Source organism: Chroicocephalus ridibundus, chromosome 10 (genome assembly GCF_963924245.1).
Source record: "Chroicocephalus ridibundus chromosome 10, bChrRid1.1, whole genome shotgun sequence".
Taxonomy (NCBI): Eukaryota; Metazoa; Chordata; class Aves; order Charadriiformes; family Laridae; genus Chroicocephalus; species Chroicocephalus ridibundus.
The window spans coordinates 15,975,509-15,994,754 of record NC_086293.1 but is presented as its reverse complement, the minus strand read 5'-3'; the positions used below and the strand labels follow the sequence as shown (position 1 = coordinate 15,994,754).

General features: G+C 41.8%; 1 protein-coding gene across 2 annotated transcripts in view; it reads left to right on the top strand.

Annotated features, from left to right (window-relative positions):
* Positions 1 to 2,238: 2,238 nt before the first annotated feature.
* SLC25A26 (solute carrier family 25 member 26) overlaps positions 2,239 to 19,246 on the top strand; it is a 90,980-nt gene continuing 73,972 nt past the window's right edge. The window contains exons 1-3 of one of the 2 annotated variants that reach the window (XM_063347557.1): positions 2,239 to 2,426; positions 4,380 to 4,536; positions 6,207 to 6,316. In XM_063347557.1, coding sequence (XP_063203627.1) covers positions 2,394 to 2,426; positions 4,380 to 4,536; positions 6,207 to 6,316 — 300 coding nt within the window. In that variant the 5' untranslated portion in view covers positions 2,239 to 2,393. The remainder of the gene's footprint in view (positions 2,427 to 4,379; positions 4,537 to 6,206; positions 6,317 to 19,246) is intronic. The other variant, XM_063347558.1, reaches the window with a different exon arrangement.

The window sequence follows — 19,246 nt, the reverse complement described above, 5'->3', positions numbered from 1 at the left end:
CTGCCACAGAGTGTATCTGAAAGCTTTGCACTGAACAATGTGAAAAATGCTTGCTATGATCCCAAGAACTTTTACATGAAGAGACCTCCTGGGCACGTGTGGGGAATAAGGTCTCATTTTAAGTGCTGCCATCAGTGGGTTGTATGGGGATAGTAGTAACTCTAAAAGCATGCTTCATTTACTGCAGATGTCTGATTTTTCCCTCAATATTGCTCCAAAGTACCTAATTTGATGACAGATATGGACTTGGAAACTGAGGAACTTTCAGCTTTTGTGTTTATTTAGCCACTTACCAAAACACTAGCTGGAAATGGTAGATTTCAGGTCATTTTTATTTCTGTCTAAATAGCATGGTTCTTTCAGAAAGCCAGGTACTCTGCTGGGTGTTACTATAATAACTGCTCACAGTTCAGTCTTCACTATAGTACTGCTGAAATATGTAACTGTGGCTCCTGCTTCTTCCAGGAATCAGAACCGAAGTTTTCAGGAATTAATTCCTAGGACAGCAAACTGGCCTGCCTCAGCCTTCACACACGTTGTGGGCTTTGGAGGTAAGGTGGTCAGACAGCCATACTGGGGACAGGTGTGCAAGTAATGTCAAAGAAGTCCACTTGTTTGATCATGTCCTGATATGAAACTAAGAAGCGGTCCTTGATAAACACAACAAAGCCTAAATTAAAATAAAGTACTGATAACCCACCAGATTATCATAAAAGTAAGTTAGGACTAGAAAACCAAGGAGCTGCCTTAAAAATCAAAGGAGGTTGAGAAATATAATACATTCAGTTTCTTTCTATTTTTGCCTGCAGAGCTTTGAGCTTTTCACTCAAATGAAAATGAAGACTAAATTAAATGAAGACTGCTTTAACACCACCTGTCTCTGGGGACTGAGGCAGTTCAGAAAAAAATCACAGCGTTGCTGGAGAGCTGTAATAAATTTTCTGGAGTTGGCAACTCCACGTTGATGTCAATCACTGCGCTGCTGAGGGCAGACATTACTGGACAGGACAGCCTGGTGCTTCCCACCTGCTAACACCCTTAGCAGTTTGATGAAGAGCTGAGCTGCCAGAAGGCAGTTAGTGATGCTAAGAGTGTGAGGCACCGTCACATCCTCTGCTGCTACATCCAAAGTCTTCCCAAGTGATGCATTTGCAGCCAAGGAAATGTTGAATCGAAGCCTGCCAATTTTCCGGCTCTGCTTGCACTAGAGTGCTCTCCAACATTTGCCCCTTCTCCCTCCCTTAGAATCGTATTTCCTGTAATTTCAAGTGTGGTTTCCAGCTGGGTAAGGATTATGTGAGGACTCTGTGCCAAAATCCTCTTTGCAACTTTTGAAACCACTGTGGATTTGAATGTCCTTTGTGGAGAGTGATAGAAGCCTCAGGGACACAAACACAAAGCCTGGAGAAGGCTCCGGGGAGGCCTCGTAGCACCTTCAGGTACTTAAAGGGGCCTACAGGAAAGAGGGGGAGAAACTCTTTATCAGAGACTGAAAGAGGGTAGATTTAGATTAGACATTAGGAAGAAATTATTATTTCCTGTGAGGGCGGTGAGCCCCTGGCCCAGGTTGCCCAGAGAAGCTGTGGCTGCCCCATCCCCGGAGGTGTTCAAGGCCAGGCTGGATGGGGGTTTGACCAACCTGATCCAGTGGGAGGCTCATGAGATAGGAATGAAAACCGGCATTTTCCCTTACAGGGAGAGTGAACAAGCTTCCCGGAAACTGGCAGGAGAGAGGACCCTGGCCAGGAGGATTCATTGGTTCCCCTGCACATTGCTCTGATCAGCTATTTGCAGGGATGGCCCATGGAGTCTGTGCAGGCCGGCGTCAGCAGCACCATCCATCAGGTGTCTCTGCTGCAGTCATGAACTGAGGAAAAAGCCCCAAGTGACCTCAGAAATGCCTTTTTTTTTTCCAGAGGGCTTAGGTTTTTCTTTCTGACTGGATGGCAGCCGCAGCTGGAAGGAACCACAGCAGCCACCAGCACCTTGGGGGCACCTGAGCCCTGCCACAGCTGGGAGCAACGGGAAGTGCCTCTTCCACCCTTTTCTGGAGCGGCACGGCTGCTAGCGTACCACAAATCACTATTAAGTAAGAACTAATTAATATTTAGTGGTAATGTGAGGTGCTAACACCCTAGCGCGGGGCTGAGGGCCCTCTGCGGGCAGCGGGGCTCGGGGCAGCAGCGCCGCCGCCGGCCGTGCGCATGCGCAGCAGCCTTGCACAGGCGCAGTGGCGGCGCGCTCCCGCCTGACCGCGGGTCAGGGGCAGCAACATGGCTGCGCCCATGTGCACGCCGGGGGCACGACTAGAGCGGGGGGTCTAGTCCCGTCCGGTGGTGGGGGGAACCCGGGCTGCGCCGTGTCCTGTAGCCACCCCGTATCGCCACCCCTGCATGGAGGCGCGGGAGTCCTGGGCGGCCTTGGCGGTGAGTGAGCGGGCCCGGGCCTGCCCGTTGCCAAGGCGACGCGGCGGCCTCGGCTACCGGCCCCGCAGGCCCGAGGCCGGCGCCGCGCTGAGGGGTGGCGGAGTGCGTCTCGGTTCCTCTCCCCCTGGCTTCCACAGCCGCTCATGAGGGGCTGTCGGGGCCGTGAGCCTGGCGGCAGCCCGGCGGCGCTGCGGGTCTCCCCGGGCCCGGCCCTTGCTGCTGGGTGTGCGCACTGCGAAACCTGTACTTTGCACAGCGTTTCTCGCCCTATAAGTTACGTTTTAACGTGTACTCCCACGGTGGGTAAAGCCCCCAGTCTCCGTAGCCAGCGACCATCTTGGAAATACCTAGCACTCGCTCTCAGTTCCATGTGGAAAATCATGGACTCGCTGGCCAGGGGTAGGGTGAGGAGAGCTGCGGGCCTGCGCCTGCTGGAGAGTTCAGCTCCCTGCCCAAATACTCCAAGGGCACTCAGCTGCCAGCCGCAAGGTCATGGTTCAATGCGTTTGAATTAAGTCCTGGTTTGGTTTAGCGTTTTGATGGAGTTAAGTTTAACGGGCATGTCTAACTCCTGGTAAAGGTTTTTCAGCTCTTTGACTTAAAATAATGCTACTGTCACCAAAAGGTGGGGGGAAAGGTGCATTTTAGTTGTCTTATTATCAAAAAGTCATTACTGTTTTCTGCAGACGGCATAAGCGCTCAGGTATTGTCACCCTCTGGCAGGTGCTCTATTAGCTGCTTCATGAATTTAAACGACATTTAAGATACAGAACTTTGAAAACTAAAGAAGCAATTAGTAACTTTTGATTCATGTTTTAACAGATGGATAGATTAAATCTGATCAATGTTATTTTCAGTAGATAAGAATTTTGATGAAAAAGAGTGACAAAAAATCAATACATGCAAAATAGCCAAATAGATTAAAAGAGTAATTAACTTATTGATTAAAACTTTAGTAGTAGATAGTGAACACCTCTCTGAATCCTCTCTTAGCCCTGAAAAAAAAGAGTAACACATGTGACTTGTTTTCAAGCGGAGTTAAAAATCTGTTCAGCTGTTTCTTGTGTGGTGCTCTATATGAGATAGACTTCAAATTATGTTTTCTGTTCTGAACAACAGTGCATCTAAATAATGTTTCATAATGGATTAATGCTAACTGTTGATATTTTTTCTTTTTCTTTTGTTTTGAAATGAAATGTTCTATTTATTTCATTCTCTTCCTCCCTGTTTTTGACAAGTAATTAATTTCTACAGATCTGCCATGTCCTGCGGAAACTTTTTTTAAAAAATGAGGTAATCTGGAAACATAGACACTGGAAAAAGATTGCGCTTTAGTTGAAATGGCTTTCAACTAAACCTTCCCCTTTTCCTTATGACTTTGAAAACATCTTTATTTAATATGATTTTTTTTCCTATAGGATATTCTCAGCAAAAGAAAATAAAGCAGTTTTATTTTAGACTTTGTTCAACAAAGGAAATAGGGGGGTAACACTTTAAATGAAGATGTTTGCCAGGAAAATGTGAATGTGCTTTCTAGAGATGCTTACAGGGGAAGCAGAATTGCTTCTGTCTTTCCCTGATCTTATCACACAACTTCCTAGAGGTGTTGGTCATTCTGTGCTATGTCATCTTGACAAGTGACATTCACTGTCTTGCTTTTGTGTGTAGTGGGTAAGTGTTGCATTGCTTGGCTTGTACTCAAAACACTGCGATTGTTTTCAAAATACCTTAAAAATGGTTTAGAAGTTGTAATATCTATTACTTTTGTTGAAGCTTCCTTCTTATAGCAGTAAAAGCTATTGGGGTCTGTGTAAGTACCAGTTTATAATTTGACCTCAGAAAGGATACAGTCAGTAGTGCTTTGGTTTAGGCATGCCTCAGTTGCTCAAGTAAGCACCACGGCTTCACCCCTATGGATATTAATGCACTTTACTCCACGCTTTTGTCTTGAAGGCTGGTGGTGTTGCTGGCGTCTGTGTTGACTTGATCCTTTTTCCCCTGGATACTGTAAAAACAAGACTGCAGAGTCCCCAGGGATTTAGGAAGGCTGGTGGTTTTCGTGGCATCTATGCTGGTGTTCCTTCCACTGCTATAGGATCCTTTCCAAATGGTAAACTTTCTTTGTATTGTGCTTTGTCATCTTTAAGTGAGAACTTACGTAGTATAGGACGTTCGTGTCTGTGGCTTCCTCTCCTGTAGGTGACTGGATTCTGTGAGTCTATGTCCAGCTCTGAAGAGCAGTTTCTAGAATCGTACCATATTAAACAAACTCTTTGAGCAAGCCTGGAATGAAGGCTGCTGCATGTTTACTCTGAAAAGCAACCCTTGCTCATTGGAAGCATTCCTGGATATGTCTTCTAAGCCTGTCCTTTACTTACACGGGCACCCCAAAGCATTTCCAAAGAGAGCTCGAGTCTTGCTTGCCCTGGACACTTTTGTTAATGACCTAGTCTTTCATGGCATTGGAAATTAATCAAAATTCAAAGTGCTTGAGCACTGGAGTTAATTGCCCTGCGATGCCTGTCTTTTTATCCCTGGAAACAACTATAACACTTAAAATCAGAAGACATCAGGAATACTTTTGAAACTGAAACGTTAAAAAAGTAAATGCTTGTAGTCCCTGCAGAGAAAAGGCATCTAAAATTCCTAATGCCTTTGTCCATTTTATCTTTGTAGGGAGGGAAAAAAAGTAGCAAGCTATGTTGTCAGTAGTAAATGTTAGGAGAACTTTGCTGACAAATCCACTGACACCTTCAGATGTTTGATGTCCTTCATAAGATGATATAAAAAAAATTCAGTTCTTTATCTTGTCTGCTCTGTTATCTCCTTTTGAGGTGATAAGCATCTTTTGATTAACAGAAGGCAGTTCACATAGCCCTTCTTTACAATTAAAATCTGTTCCCCCGCAAGACATGTCATTTTTTTCAGGATTTACATCTTCAAAATCTGAAATGTGGTTTTATCTTTCCAACGTATGACTGAGAACTGAAATTATCTTTAGGAGAAGGAGTAACCCTTAAGGTGCAAGTGCCTTTGTAGTTGACTTGCAGTGAATAAACACAGCTCATGTTGCTATGCTCAGCTTAGTTTTGTATGTTTCTTGTTCACTGGGCGGCACTTTTATGAGTCCTTCAGAAGCTTGGAATAACCTTTTTGTGGAGCTAAAGTGCCAAATATACTGATAATGGCTAGGAATAAATTATTAATAACTGCTACTAAAACAGTTTTGCACATTGCAGGGTAGCAGACTTACATTAAGTACCTTGATGATTTTTGGGTGCTGGTTGTCTTTTTTTTTTCTTTACAGTTAATCAGCTGATTTGGTTTGGGTTTTTTTTGGTTGGGTGTTTTGTTTGGTGGTTGGGTGGGGTTTTTGGTGTGTTTTTGTTTGTTTGGGGGAAAAAAAAAAAAAGACCTTCCATACAACTCAGCCAGTCTCCTCTCTACTATTCCTATCTGTGAATATGGGAGATGCCATTTTTTTCAAAACCTACTGGACATCCATGACTAATTAATACATCTTTCCTTGTCTTGGTACTAAAAATGGCCTTAAGTCCTGACACCTTTGATATTAATGGGAGGTTTGCCAGTGATAGCCAAGAGCATGAACTTTTGAAGGAATAATCCCACAGATTGTGTTGATACTGTTTTAGAGCAAAAATACCCTGTTTTCAACTACAGATGTAAAATAATAGATGACAAAATTCACCTCTAAATGTTTTTGTGCTAGTTCTGTAATGGAAGAACAGTTAAATGACTACATTTATTCTTTAATTTCAGCTGCTGCGTTTTTTATCACCTATGAGAATGTGAAATCCATGCTGTACCATGGCTCTACATCTTACTTGACTCCAGCAGCACACATGGTGGCTGCCTCCCTTGGGGAAGTGGTAAGAAAGTTCATATATTGTGTGTCTGTGGGAGGAGAGGAAACCATTCAATTATGAAAACTCAGGTTTGGTGTCATATCTTACTTTTTTGAGTGTTGACTGTCTTTGTACTTGTGACAGTTCTTACAAAAATATTACTTATTTTTTAATGATGTGTTGGCACTTGTAAGGATTGTTTCAAAGCGAATGAACGAGTTAGTGACAATTCTTAGTAGGCCTATTGGCTGAACTTGTTAAGTTAGTAGATAGTGGAGCTGTGCATTGTTCCAAAATGTGAATACACCTTTATATTTTAGTAGTTGTGCGTCAATGTTAACATTCAAGAAAGGCTTTTACAGCCTTTCAGCTTCATGTGGGGTAGTCATGGAAAGATTTTTTTACTTTAAAAATAGCCCTAAGACAATGATGTTATATGTAAAGTAGGTAGGTGCCATCATCTGAAACACATGCACCTTGACATGTAAGAACCAGTATTAACTAATTGATATTTATCTCTCTCTCCTTCCCTCGTTGCATTCACATTCAGTCAACACCATTTACCAAAATATTTTACCGTCTTTATAAACAGACTCTCCCAGTGGATGTACAAAGTGAAGTGACAGGATAGGGCAACTGGTGGCTGTGTAACTTCTCTTACCAAATCATGTGAAATGCTTTCATGGTGAAGCCTGTGTCAGTGGAAAGTGTCATGGGTAATCTAATGAAGCTTTTTCCCTTGGGATGGACATCTGTATATTTTAGTGACAGCTTTTCACATAGTCTTTCTGATAGCTGCAGCCCTTAGTTAGTGTATTGGTCAGCTTATTACAGGATAAAGATACATGTGAATAATAAAAATAATATCTATATACAAGCTTTTTGAAAGCTGTTCCCCCCACTTTTTGGAAAAGTTGCTGTGTTTCTTATCCATTAAATACATTATTTTGTTTATAGCAGGTTCTGGGACTGCAAGTAAAGGCTTGTTTTGCCTAGGTTTGTACAATACCCAGAATAATTGGGACCAAAATGTGTTGAACACTTTAGATGATCATTAAGGAAGGTGACAAGAGAAGCCTCTCTTATTTTGATGCCTAGGTTGCCCTTGCGTTATTAACAGCATGGACTTTGCAGAAATTAATTGTGTGCGTGGATGGGTGTGTTTTTGTTTGTTTGTATTGTATTGTAAGTTATAAATGAATTGTAAGTAACAAAATACCTCTTGCCCTTGTGACTTTCCAATCTGGTAGACAGAGAGAGATCTGCCTAGGCTCTTTCCCAGTCCCAGACCACTCCTTAGAAATCTCTTTTTTTGAGAGAGAGAAGGAGAAGTTTTCACTACTAAGGAAATGTCAAGGCTGTATTTGAAAGTGACTTTATGTTCCATTTTAAGATCATAAAATTAATTTCATTGCCACCATGCAATGCCAGGATGACTGGGCAACCCATAGATCCACAGAGATGGAAGTTTAGTTCTGGCAAGAGATCATACATGACAATCTGTAACAGGAACTTCCTGTGCAAATAGTCTGTAGCAAGTATTGAAAGACAACACTTCTTATGTGATCAAACCATGACATATTTGCCTATAGGTAAGTATTGAATATGCTTTATCTGCACACTTTATATTAGAAGCTCTAATATTTTGGTTTTAAACACTATTTCTGAGGCTATTTATAAAGAAAAAGAGCGAGGTTGCTTTGGCTTAGCTGAATCAAATATATTCCAGGTTCAGCAAAATCCTTCTTTCCCCAGATTCTCCTCTTGTTTTTAACTGCAGAGTTGGCATGGTGTCTTGCCAGTTTTTGGGGCTGAGTGTTTAGCCATAAACAGTCCATTGCTGTTCCTGCCAGCGCTATCCACCTCCTTTCTCCTGCTTTTGTCACACTGTTTCCTGGCACTGCAGTGATGAAATGGGGGTGCAAATTGCCGTGTCCCCACCAGTTTGGGGGAGGGAAATGGGCAGTACAAAACTAGATTTTCTGGCTTTTTTGCAACTTAAACTTAGCCCATGATGTGAGGCAGAAAAGTGTATTGTGTCTGTGGTTCCATATTCTACTTTTATTAACTGAGTTTTTTCTTCTCTTGTGACGCTGGCTTCTTTCTTTCCATTATAGATAGCTGTGTACTTATACTCCGCGTGGTGGCTTAGCTTACCAGTAGGTTGATCCCAAGCTACCAGCAGTGCAGAGGGATCTGTGCTATTCTAGCTTAGCACCAGGTGCCGTGCTATTATAGCATCATACCTAGCTACTTCCCACGGGAAGCAGTTCAGCTCTCTCTGCTCTCTGTGGTTTCAGCTTTGATTCCCAAGTAATTTTTATTCTCTGTGAAGATGATACTGATTAGATTGAATGGGACTTAGCCAGGGAACTTAATTTAACGTACCAAGTGCATGAAGATGGGTGAATTGAGCACTTACTAACCACTGGTAGTGGTTATAGGCAGGAGTAGATAGAAGGTGATAGGTTTAGGGCTGGGTGGGATATGTTTGTTTTGCTGCCCCAGGTGGATTCTTTTTCATCTCGATTAGAGCCTGTGCTGTCAGGTTATGACTTCTAACTTAAGGCCATGCACAGAACTTATTTCCATGGAAATTCTATAAAGCCTGTTAGAAATCAGCAAGAACTTCTTCACTATGGTAATGCATAGCCCTTAAATTCCTTGTTTGCCTGATATCTCGTGGAATATTGACACGCTTGAGGGAAAAGATGCCATCCAGAGGGACCTTGACAGGCTTGAGAGGTGGGCCTGTGCAAACCCCATGAAGTTCAACAAGGCCAAGTCCTGCGTGTGGGTTGGGGCAATCCCAAGCACAAATACAGGCTGAGCAGAGAATGGATTCAGAGCAGCCCTGAGGAGAAGACTTGGGGGTGTTGGTTGAGGAGAAGCTCAACATAAGTCGGCAATGTGTGCTCACAGCTCAGAAAGCCAACTGCGTTCTGGGCCACATCAAAAGAAGCAGGTCGAGGGAGCTGATTCTGCCCCTCTACTCTGCTCTCATGAGACCCCACCTGGAGTCTCATGCATCCAGTCTGTGTCCAGCGTCCAGCATAAAAAGGATGTGAACCTGTTGGAGCGGGTCTAGAGGAGGGCCATGAAGATGATCAGAGGTCTGGAGCATCTCTTCTATGAAGACAAGCTGAGAGAGTTGAGGTTGTTCAGCCCGGAGAAGAGAAGGCTCTGGGGAGACCTCAGTCTTTCAGTACTGAAAGGGGCCTACAGGAGAGATGGGGAGGGACTCTTTATCAGGGAGTGTAGTGAAAGGATGAGGGGTAACGGTTTTAAATTGAAAGAGTGTAGATTTAGGTTAGATATTAGGAAGAAATTCTTTACACTGAAGGTGGTGAAACACTGGAACAGGTTGCCCAGAGAAGCTGTGGCTGCCCCATCCCTGGAGGTGTGCAAGGCCAGGCTGGATGGGGCTTTGAGCAATCTGGTCTAGTGGGAGGTGTCCCTGCATATGGCAGGGGGTTGGAACGAGATGATCTTCAAGGTCCCTTCCAACTCTAACCATTAGATGAATAGCAGATTCAAGAGGTGTTTTAAGCTTCTCAAGTGCTGTTCCAGAATCAAGCAAAATGACGATTGGGCTCCTGAGGAGGTGCCAGTGCTCTGCAATAAAATCCACTGAAGAAAGGGTCTTTTCTTTCTTGAGTGGGTTATTTATATTATAATTTCTCTGCCTGTGAGGATTCTGTGAGAAAACTAACCGGGTAATTTAATTATCAGCAGCCAAAGAACAGTTGGCTACAGATGACTCCTTATGTGATTATAGAACCTGTTGCCTGTATTTTCAAGGTGGTCTGTAATCTTATGACCCTTACAACTCAGGCACTTACTGCTTTCATTTTCAGGCTGACAGGTGGAGATGTAGCATAGTTAAATGAGTTGCTCAGGGCTGTCTTGTGCTTAGCTCTTGCTGCTCTCAGGCCAGAGAAATATACAGTGATAGCCATTGAAATGACAATCTGACTTTATGGTGTGGAAACTGCAATGTAACAGCCATTTTTCAGCTAATAAGATTCTGCTTTTTGCTAGCTTCTAGCTTTTCTTCTCCTCTTGGTGTGATGGGAGAACTAAGCTGTAAAATAATTGAGGTAGGGATTTAGAGATTTGCTACAACAAACCTGTAATAAAAATAGCACAAAGCAAGATCTCACATTTGTTTTATAGAAAGTCTTAGCCGATCAATAGAAATACATAAACTATTCCAAATTGCATCAGGGTGAAAGTCATAATTTTAGTTTTATTGATTAGTCATTAAGTTTTAATCAGGGCATAACCACTGGGACTGTTATTTTGTCAGTAGTATTTTTTAATACATACTTTTCCTCCTTTGTACACTTTAATAATTACTGTGATATAAATTGCTTTTAAATGTGAAATAATAAGCCAAAGACTCCGTCTTGTTAGGATTCCCAAAGCATCTCTGCATTTCCAAACTGTCTTTTTACAAAACAGAGAAATTAAGATTTAGAACAAGAAACTGATGTTGGATTTCTAGTTTTGCTGCTCCTTTACTGGTGAGCATAAATGAGTCAGCTACCTTCTTGAGCACCAATAAAATGTGAGTATGTGCTAAGCTTAAAGGTATGTTAATGCTGACTAATCTGTGTTTTGAATGTGACCCAGTAAAATTAATAAAATAGGTAAAGAGGAAAAAATGCGAAGGTTGCATCAAGAAATGTTAAAATATATGGGAGAAATTGGTCAAATGGGGGCTCTTGCTTTTTATAACAGCCACTCTTCTGTATTGTTTATAGCTTGTGTAAATTCATGGGAAACACAGTTCACTGGAACTGGTTTGGTCCAATTTCCCAGTTCCAGGCTAGGAGGCACAAAACCAAGCAGTAAAAAGGCAGGGGCTGTAGCGTGGTTGTTGTTTTTTTTTTCTCCCCCTGTTAGGCAGGAGGAATATAGAAAGCTAATCTCATCTCCCGGAGCGACATAAAGAAGAGCACATACAAAATCTGACCCTGTTAAACATAATTATTTTTTCCTGTAACTGAATCTTGCTGTATAGGGACTCTGAATATCCCATAATACATGAAAAATTACTTACAAAGACACAGCCAAAACTCTAGAGGGCAGATATATGGTATTTCATCTCATCAAGGAAGATGAAGGTTTAAGAATACATGAGGTACCAAGGGGGAAAAACCCTTATTATACTACTTACGTAACTGAAATTTGGAGATAGGAAATACACTTACTGCTTCCAGGGCTTTGGAATTTTTCATCTTGACTCTACATTGCCCTGTATGTTTAGTCTGCCTGTATCTTTACCGTGAGCTGCCAAATGTGCTTGGAAAACATGATATCATAGGGAGTGGAAAGGAAAACCAGATGTTGTAAAATTTTGCTTTTAATATTCTAAGGTGGTGTAAGTAACTCTGAGAAGGAGCAGTATTTTTAACCTCCTAATGCCCACTTTAAATAGTAACCAGGTGCATCTTGCAGATCCAGAGTTAATTGTATACCTCCAAATTGATTTGTGTAGAATATTTTTATCAGTTTAATATGACAGTGTATACTATTAATTACAAGAAACTTTGATAAAGAGAAGTCCCTCTCTGGGCCTCCCCCACCAGCCTTCTGCAAACGTGGTTTTATGAGGCAAGTTTAAGATTGTCCCAGTTTGACTGATGAGCTTTCCTTTGTGAGTGCCAGAGTGGTTGGATTCAGCACATTTGATTTTACATCCTGCTGGCTTTTCCGTGGAGGTGAGAATAAAGTTGTTTGGATCACATTCTAAAGAAGCTAGCTGACAACAGCCTTTTCCATCTAATATCTAGATATACTTATGGTTACGATCTGAGCTTTGCAAGGTATTTTGTGAAAGTTTTGGGCTGTTGCTTGTAAATATCATGTTCACTCTTATATTTCTGACCTTTTATTGTTGATTGTCTATTTTTCATGAGGTGGTCTCTTCCCCTCCGCTCTCCCGCCATAGTCTGTAGGAAAGCAAGCTACCTGACTTTCAGATCGCTTGTGAGAGAAAAGTGTGGGGCAGGACTGAGGAGCAGGATGGGAGGTAGATGTCCTGTGACCGTGCTCTGGAAATAGATTACTAACTGAAGTTATTGAGCTGCTTTTGTCCTTGTGTAAATTTGCAGAGTGCTTTAGAATTACAGCGCTGGAGCAGTGCTGGCACTGTGCAGTGCATCCCCAAGGCTGCCAGATCCCAGGTTACTTGCAATGAAGTGGTGCATTTACAGAGTATGCTGTAGCACCAGACAGAGAGAGACAAACTCAGATCCTGAAAGTTGCCTAGTCGTATTAGTGGCACTTTGCCTGCATTTATTTGTCCTGTTAAATTTTTAAGCTGATGTAGCCATGATACTTTAGGTTCCTCATCTGGCTTATTTTCATTCTGCTTCCGTGTCTCTGCACTGTGGTCCCTTGAGTTGTATGTATAAATGCTGGACAAGCTCACGGGTCTAGAAAGGTGTTTCTGGTCTGTCTGCAAGTATGCTGAAACTCGTGCTACCTACCGGGCTTTGGTGGAGCGTGAACCTCATAAAGAAAAAATGAAAACCTCGGCTGTGTTTTTCTGAGACAGCTCGGAACAGTTAGGTGGGAACTGCTCCCTTAGAAGATGCTAGGCTTGGTTGTCCTCGGCAAGAAGGATTTTGGTATAGCCTCTCACTTAACTTTTTTTCCAAAATTTGAGAAAGGAGGGATGTTGAATCAAGTTGAATTGTAACGTCCAAAAGTTTTTCACTTCAGTGAGGAGAGGGAATGAGAATGGCTGACTTGGCATACTTCACATAAGCTAAACCAAGTAGCATCAGCTAAAACATGGAAATGCAGTTGGTCTTTCTGCCTCATCTTGGCTTAAATAAGTAGACAGGTGGTGTGACATTGTCACCTCATGTGGCTCCACAGGGCAAGGTGAGGACAAGTATTTTACGGTGAAATTCCAAGCTTACTTGTGTATTCCAGTGTGTTACCACTTAAGATACTTTTGTGATAAGAGCAAAGTGTGTGGTTCATCTGTGATTAGCATCTGACCCTCAGTATTAATAACTTGGGAATTTTTTTTTATCTGCTGTTGGGATGTGTCAAATAGAAAAGCTTCTTAATGTAGGAATTATCTTTCTGGGGAATTCAGATAGCTTTCTCTCCTAGTCCTAACATGTTTCTTAGAAGAAGCAAGCCCAAATGCAAGCAAGTTCACAGTTTACAAATCACGATTCTGTACAATGACATTTTGAGTGTGCTGTTAATTCAAATAAAGGAGGAAAGTGCATGTTTTATGTTATTTTAGGCTTGGGTTGATTTCTGGAGTGAAAAAAAAAAGGGTGTGTTAGACATGTCTCTGTCCATGAATCAGCCCCTTCTTCCCTCTGCCCTGGCAGAGGGAAGTTAACTAGTTTCAGTTTAATAGGAGAACAGCAACCTCCAAAAGTATATTGGTATGAATTCTGTGAGAGTAACTGGCTAGGTCAGAGAAGAAAGTTGCTATTAATGCCCGTTCTGAGGAAAGGGCAGAAGCATGAATCAGACAAATCCACAGGGTAATGTCATGAAAGAATCTCCAGCAGGATAATTGGTCAAGGCTTTTTAGCATTCTAAGCCCTAGAAGATCAGCTTGCAGGAGTCCAATCTAATGGAGATAAAACAGCTGCTCACATCAGACATGGAGTTAAGATTTTAGCTATTTGAAACTCCAAAACTTGTATGTTGGAAGATGTGGCTTTTCAGTTCAACAGGGAAGTTGGATCCTCTAGGGAGAGGTCCTTCTAAATCAGCAATTGTCTGCTGCAACAAAGAGGTGATTTAGCACTTACTGTGTCTAGATTTTGGGCTCATGGATTTGAATTTTTAACTATCCCCTTTCTAAGAACTGAATGAAGAAATAGACAAAACTATTTCATAACAAAAAGCCGCATTTTCTGCTTTGCATCCTGTCTCCTCTCAACCAGTGTAGGATGGGCTGGCAGACCATAGTTTTCAAAGTAGTAGCCAAAGTCAGACAGTAGTGAAAGTTTGATGGGACTTCTTCCACAGTACTTAAGCTTTTTTTGCTATTTTCATTGATCAGTGCCTGTCATTTTGGGTATGGCTGTCTCTTGTGCTGTGCATGTCTGGATGCATGTAAGTATTGAGAAGGGGAACGTGCCGACGCTGCCAAGATAAGCAATGGAGGGGAGTGCAGCAATGTAGGTGGTCTTTTAATTAATCATGGTGGCTTTTGAAATATTCATAAATTAATCTAGGTGAGGTCACGTCTGCAATACAGATGCTGCGGGATTTTTGCCAAATCCTTCTGCAGAAGCGTAGCTGAGCAGTGGTTGGAAGATGGTTGTGAAGGTGAGGCTCTGGCCGTTAAGAGCTAGTGGAGAAGGAGCATAGTGAGAGTGGATGGAAACTAAAAGTAGAGCTACAGCTGGAAATTGCTTGTAAATAAAGATGAATGGAGGCATGAATCCACCAATGCTGCCAACAAATTCATCATACAATTAAAGGCTGAAACAGCAAATTAAGAACCGTCAAACACCTAACCAGCCACCCACGCTGATACTCTCTTGTATGCTCCATGTTAACTGCATGTATTACTACCTCTTCATCAGCTGACCTTCCTAGATTGCTTTGTGTTACCTATTCAATTCAGGGCTTAGAGGACATGCTACTTCACAGTATAGAGTAGAAGCTCGATGGTTGTCATCTCTCCTTTCAGTCCTAGGGCTGCTATTCAGCTGATTTAGAAATATTTGTAGCTCAAAGTGTCTATAGAGGAAAGCTAATTTGGGTTAAAGAGTATAAGTGAGAAATAAATAATTTAAAAGTATTTCCTGATGCGTTTCCTGGCTTTCAACACTAGAGTCAGCACTGGATATTCTACTACAGTCAGCTTTGGAAATGTCTGAGATAGTTTAAGGTAAGTTTATTCCAAAATAAGGTTCTGTACAGGGTTTGTCAGGAATAGCTATTTCTGAATAGCTCCATATGTGGACAAGCCCATAATTCTTTAAGTGAAAATGTTCTAAGAAAGAGTAAGGGATCAATTAAAGGAAAATACTTGATAAAATACAATGTAGTTGAAATTTCCGTGTTCTGGGCCAACGTAACCCCAAGAGACTGAGCAAATTGTAAAACACTAGTCATCTTTCAACAGGAGACTTAATGTGTTTTCAGAAAATATTGCCTGTGTTCTCTTGCCTGAAATCTCATTAACATTTGTCCTCCTGTAACACAGCCTGACCCCACTTGGCTCCTTGGAAACAATTCTATGCTGGAAGGGATGCACCATGCTACTTTTGCTGAAAGAATGGTTTGGCTGGTGGATGTGATTAGTTTCTTAAGCCTTTTAAAAGAAGTTTAACAGACTCTCAGTGGTGGAAGAGTTGCCGGGATAGATTGGATCATACCACAATTCCATAGGTTGAATTAAGGGTCTACTCTTCTTCGGCTTTAAGGCTTTCTGTGTTTAAATGTGGTAGTAATTTATGATTCAAGCATCAACCAGGATTTTTTTTAAAGCTATTCAGCTGTCTGATCTTTGCTATTCAAGTTTAAACCAACTGCTCGTGACTGTACTGAGGAACTTCGAAATCTGTGGGACACTTAGTCTGTGCTGGAGTATGAAAGAGATGTGCATAACAGCAGGCTACTTTTAGTAAGTTTTAGGTTTAGTTTTAAAAAGGAAACAAAACTCTACACTGATTAAACTTTGAAAGACCAATTTAGTTATGCAAAGCACGCAAACTTTCAAAACATCTGCAGTCAGAACTACTTCTGTAAAGAAGTGTTTAGTGTTAGCTTTGTTAGCTTCACAGACTTTCCCTGTTCTTTCACCATTAACTGATACAGTTGGGGTAACTGTTTCTCCTTGGTGTGAAGACAGCTAAGCACAAATTTCCACCATTTGAGGACAAAAGTGTTCTAAGGTGTACCTGACATAGCTGATGGAGAGGTAGGGAGGGAGCCCACAGAAAGAGTTGTAGGGCACGTAGCCGGGCAGTTGAAGAGCCACATGTGGGGAAGGAAATCTGAGAGGAGCAGAAGCCCACGTTGAGAGGGCTACTGAAGGGTTGGACATGGAGCCAGCTGAGGACTTCAGGCAGCTGGGGTGAAAAGGCTCAGCCAAGATGGCCATTGTGAAGGGAGAAGTGTGTGGTGGTTCAGATAATGCTCTGGAGCAGGAAGAAGGGAGCATTGGAAAGCAATAATAAGGACCTGACTAAGGTTTGACAATGACAGGATGAAGTAACATTCTTGCAAAACAGATCTGCAGATTTCCACGTGGAGTCAACTAAGGTGAAAACTTGGAGGAAGTTGAAAACATTTGTGCAGAAGCTCTGGTTTTCCAAATGCGTGCATGTGACATTCGGTCCCTGTGAATGGTCTCATCTCTGAAATAGTGTGTTTTTAAGCTCTGACAAATGCTGAGATCTGAGGGATCTTGCTGGGTGAGATTGCTCTTTGAAGAAATGTTTCCTGCCAGCATACAGGGGAGCTGCAGTTAAATTAATGAAGGCTCTATTGTGTCAGTCAGAGGAAAAGATAGGACAAAGAGCTGGGCATTGTCTAAACTTTCCTATCCAGAGCCCATTAGTCAAAACTTGTTCTCTCCATGGGGTTTAAATTAGGAGTGGAGTCACCTGTTCATGACCCCATCAGCTTTGCACAGGACTGAATTTAACTGTACTGGAAAGGCCTGTCTGTGCTGTGCATGACTGTGGGAGGGGAAAATAAGATTAGCATATTCTGAGGTTTTATTTTGAAGATGAATACTTTTTCTTTGGGGCTGGCACTGAAAGCAGAAACTGATAGTGTACAGTACATATAATGGGCAGATCCTGTCATCTCTGGAGACAATTTCCTTGTTAAAATAGGTGTTAACTCTTCAATTCTCCACTTGAATTGTGCTTTAGCAGGTAGTACAGCCTGCTGGCATGCAGGTCTGGAAGGACTTGTTCACAACTTGAGTTGTGATCCAGAGCAAATTACAGACCATAGAGACTAGCTTTTTTGTTCTGTCTTGATCAAAAGGGCAGAAATTATTTAGATGAAAGTTTATTGGTTTTTGAACGGCTAACGGGTCTCTGATTGCAGCAGCTTGGGCTTCTCTGTTCAAAGAAAATAAGAAACCAAATGACAAATGCATATTTCATGTTTCTCTGCTTTTCTGTTAATTTTCATGGTGGTGGAAAGGGTTAGACAGTTCATCTTCTGTCTACAGGTAATATCATGCTCCCCACCTTCCCCACTATCTAACATTCCCAATCCAAGAGTTGTGACCAGAGTTTAGAAACAATTATTTGGAGAATGAAATACTTTGCTAATCTCATAATATTGCAGAAAAAAAGTTCTTTTTCTTTTCCTCTTCTATCCAAGAGGGGAATCCCAGTGAGTTCTGAAGAACCAAACGTAAACTTACAGAATTTGGAGAGGCATGGGAAACTGCAGTGCTGAATTCAAAGTTTGTTGAGAGTCTCTGACATGAACCAAGAGGCAAATTTCACCTTCTTTTTCAGGATCCGAAGGAAATCAGTGCAATTTAAGACCTCTTAATTTTAGCCTTGCCTGTTATGTTACTCATTCAGTTATCCCAGGAAAGGAAAAAGACATTTTTCATGTTTCAGATTAAAAATAGGAACTTCCTACTTACAAGGGAGAATCTCACGTAGAAATTGAGATGCTCAGATTATGTCATATTTATTAACCTATTTTGGGAAGCAGCATTTTTTTATATTAAAAAAAAAAAGGCAAAAAACCAACAACAAAACAAACCTGAGCTATAAGGTAGCTTTTGTCTGCAGGAGTACAGTCAGGGGTAATGCAGAGTGCAATTTAGAAAAAAACAAAACACCAACCTAAACCCCCCACAACAGCAAAATGTCTTTATTGCTGCTTCTTTTTGAATGGGGTTTTAGAGTTGCTCTGTTTTTCTTGCTCTTCTATGTTATATTGGAGCAGGCAATCCTTCTGACCTTCAAGCATGGGGTGAGAGATTAGGATTTTGTTGCCAGATTGACTGCAGCTAAACATATGTCCTTTGATAAGTCACAGCCTCTTTGTTGTCATTTTTATACAGCATCTTTTTTTTCCTCGAATGTGTTCGTCATTATCTTGCACAGGTATTGTGAGGTTTAGTTTAAATTCTCTGCTCTCTGGATACAAAGTTATATAGTGTCATAAATTAGATTCTTATTTGATTAAGAATAAACTTATGCAAATGACGCTTAAGAGTAATTCTCCCCAGGTATGTTCCTTTAGTTCTGTATTAAGTATTAAATTATATTTGTATAGTGAACATCAATTAAAGTTTCCCAGCCTAGTCAAAGTCATTAAAACTAACCTCCTGCTCAGGAAATTTATAATTAAAATCCTCTAGACAATGTTCTAAAGGGTTTAAAGCTGCAACAGAGTAATGTTTCTTGGAGCTCATTGTGTGTTTCTATACCCAGTTTTCAAAGCAGGCTTAGATGTGCAAGTCAGAGACTTGCTTGGAGTCACTGAGAGCAGGTTCCTAAATCACCAGCCACTAACCTATTCCAGAAGAGTTCTCTGTCAAACTGCTCTTCTCCTGCCCTGTAGCAGAACGGCTGGCTAGTTACTAAGTGGAAAAAATTTGGTCTTGGTCCTCACCCAGTCCCAGGTTAGTGCAGAGGATAGATCAGCTCATTAGCCAGGAGCACATCAGGTGCCAGCATCTTAACAGAATGGGCTTTTAGTCTTTGCCCGTCAGTAGCCCCTCTTAAAAGCAGCGATAATATCTGTCTATCATTAAAGATAAGAAGTGCTCAGACCATGTGGTTGTGGGAGCTTTTTAAGAGTGTGAGTCAAATCATCAGCTGTGCAAGGTGTGTGCCAGGCTGCATAGGGTAATGCCTTCCCAAGCTGCTCTCCTTAGGGGTACAAAGCTGCTAATAGTGTTGTACCAGCTGTGTCCCTGGTTCCGAGAAACACCTGCCATGCGTCAAACCAATTTAAATACCAAGC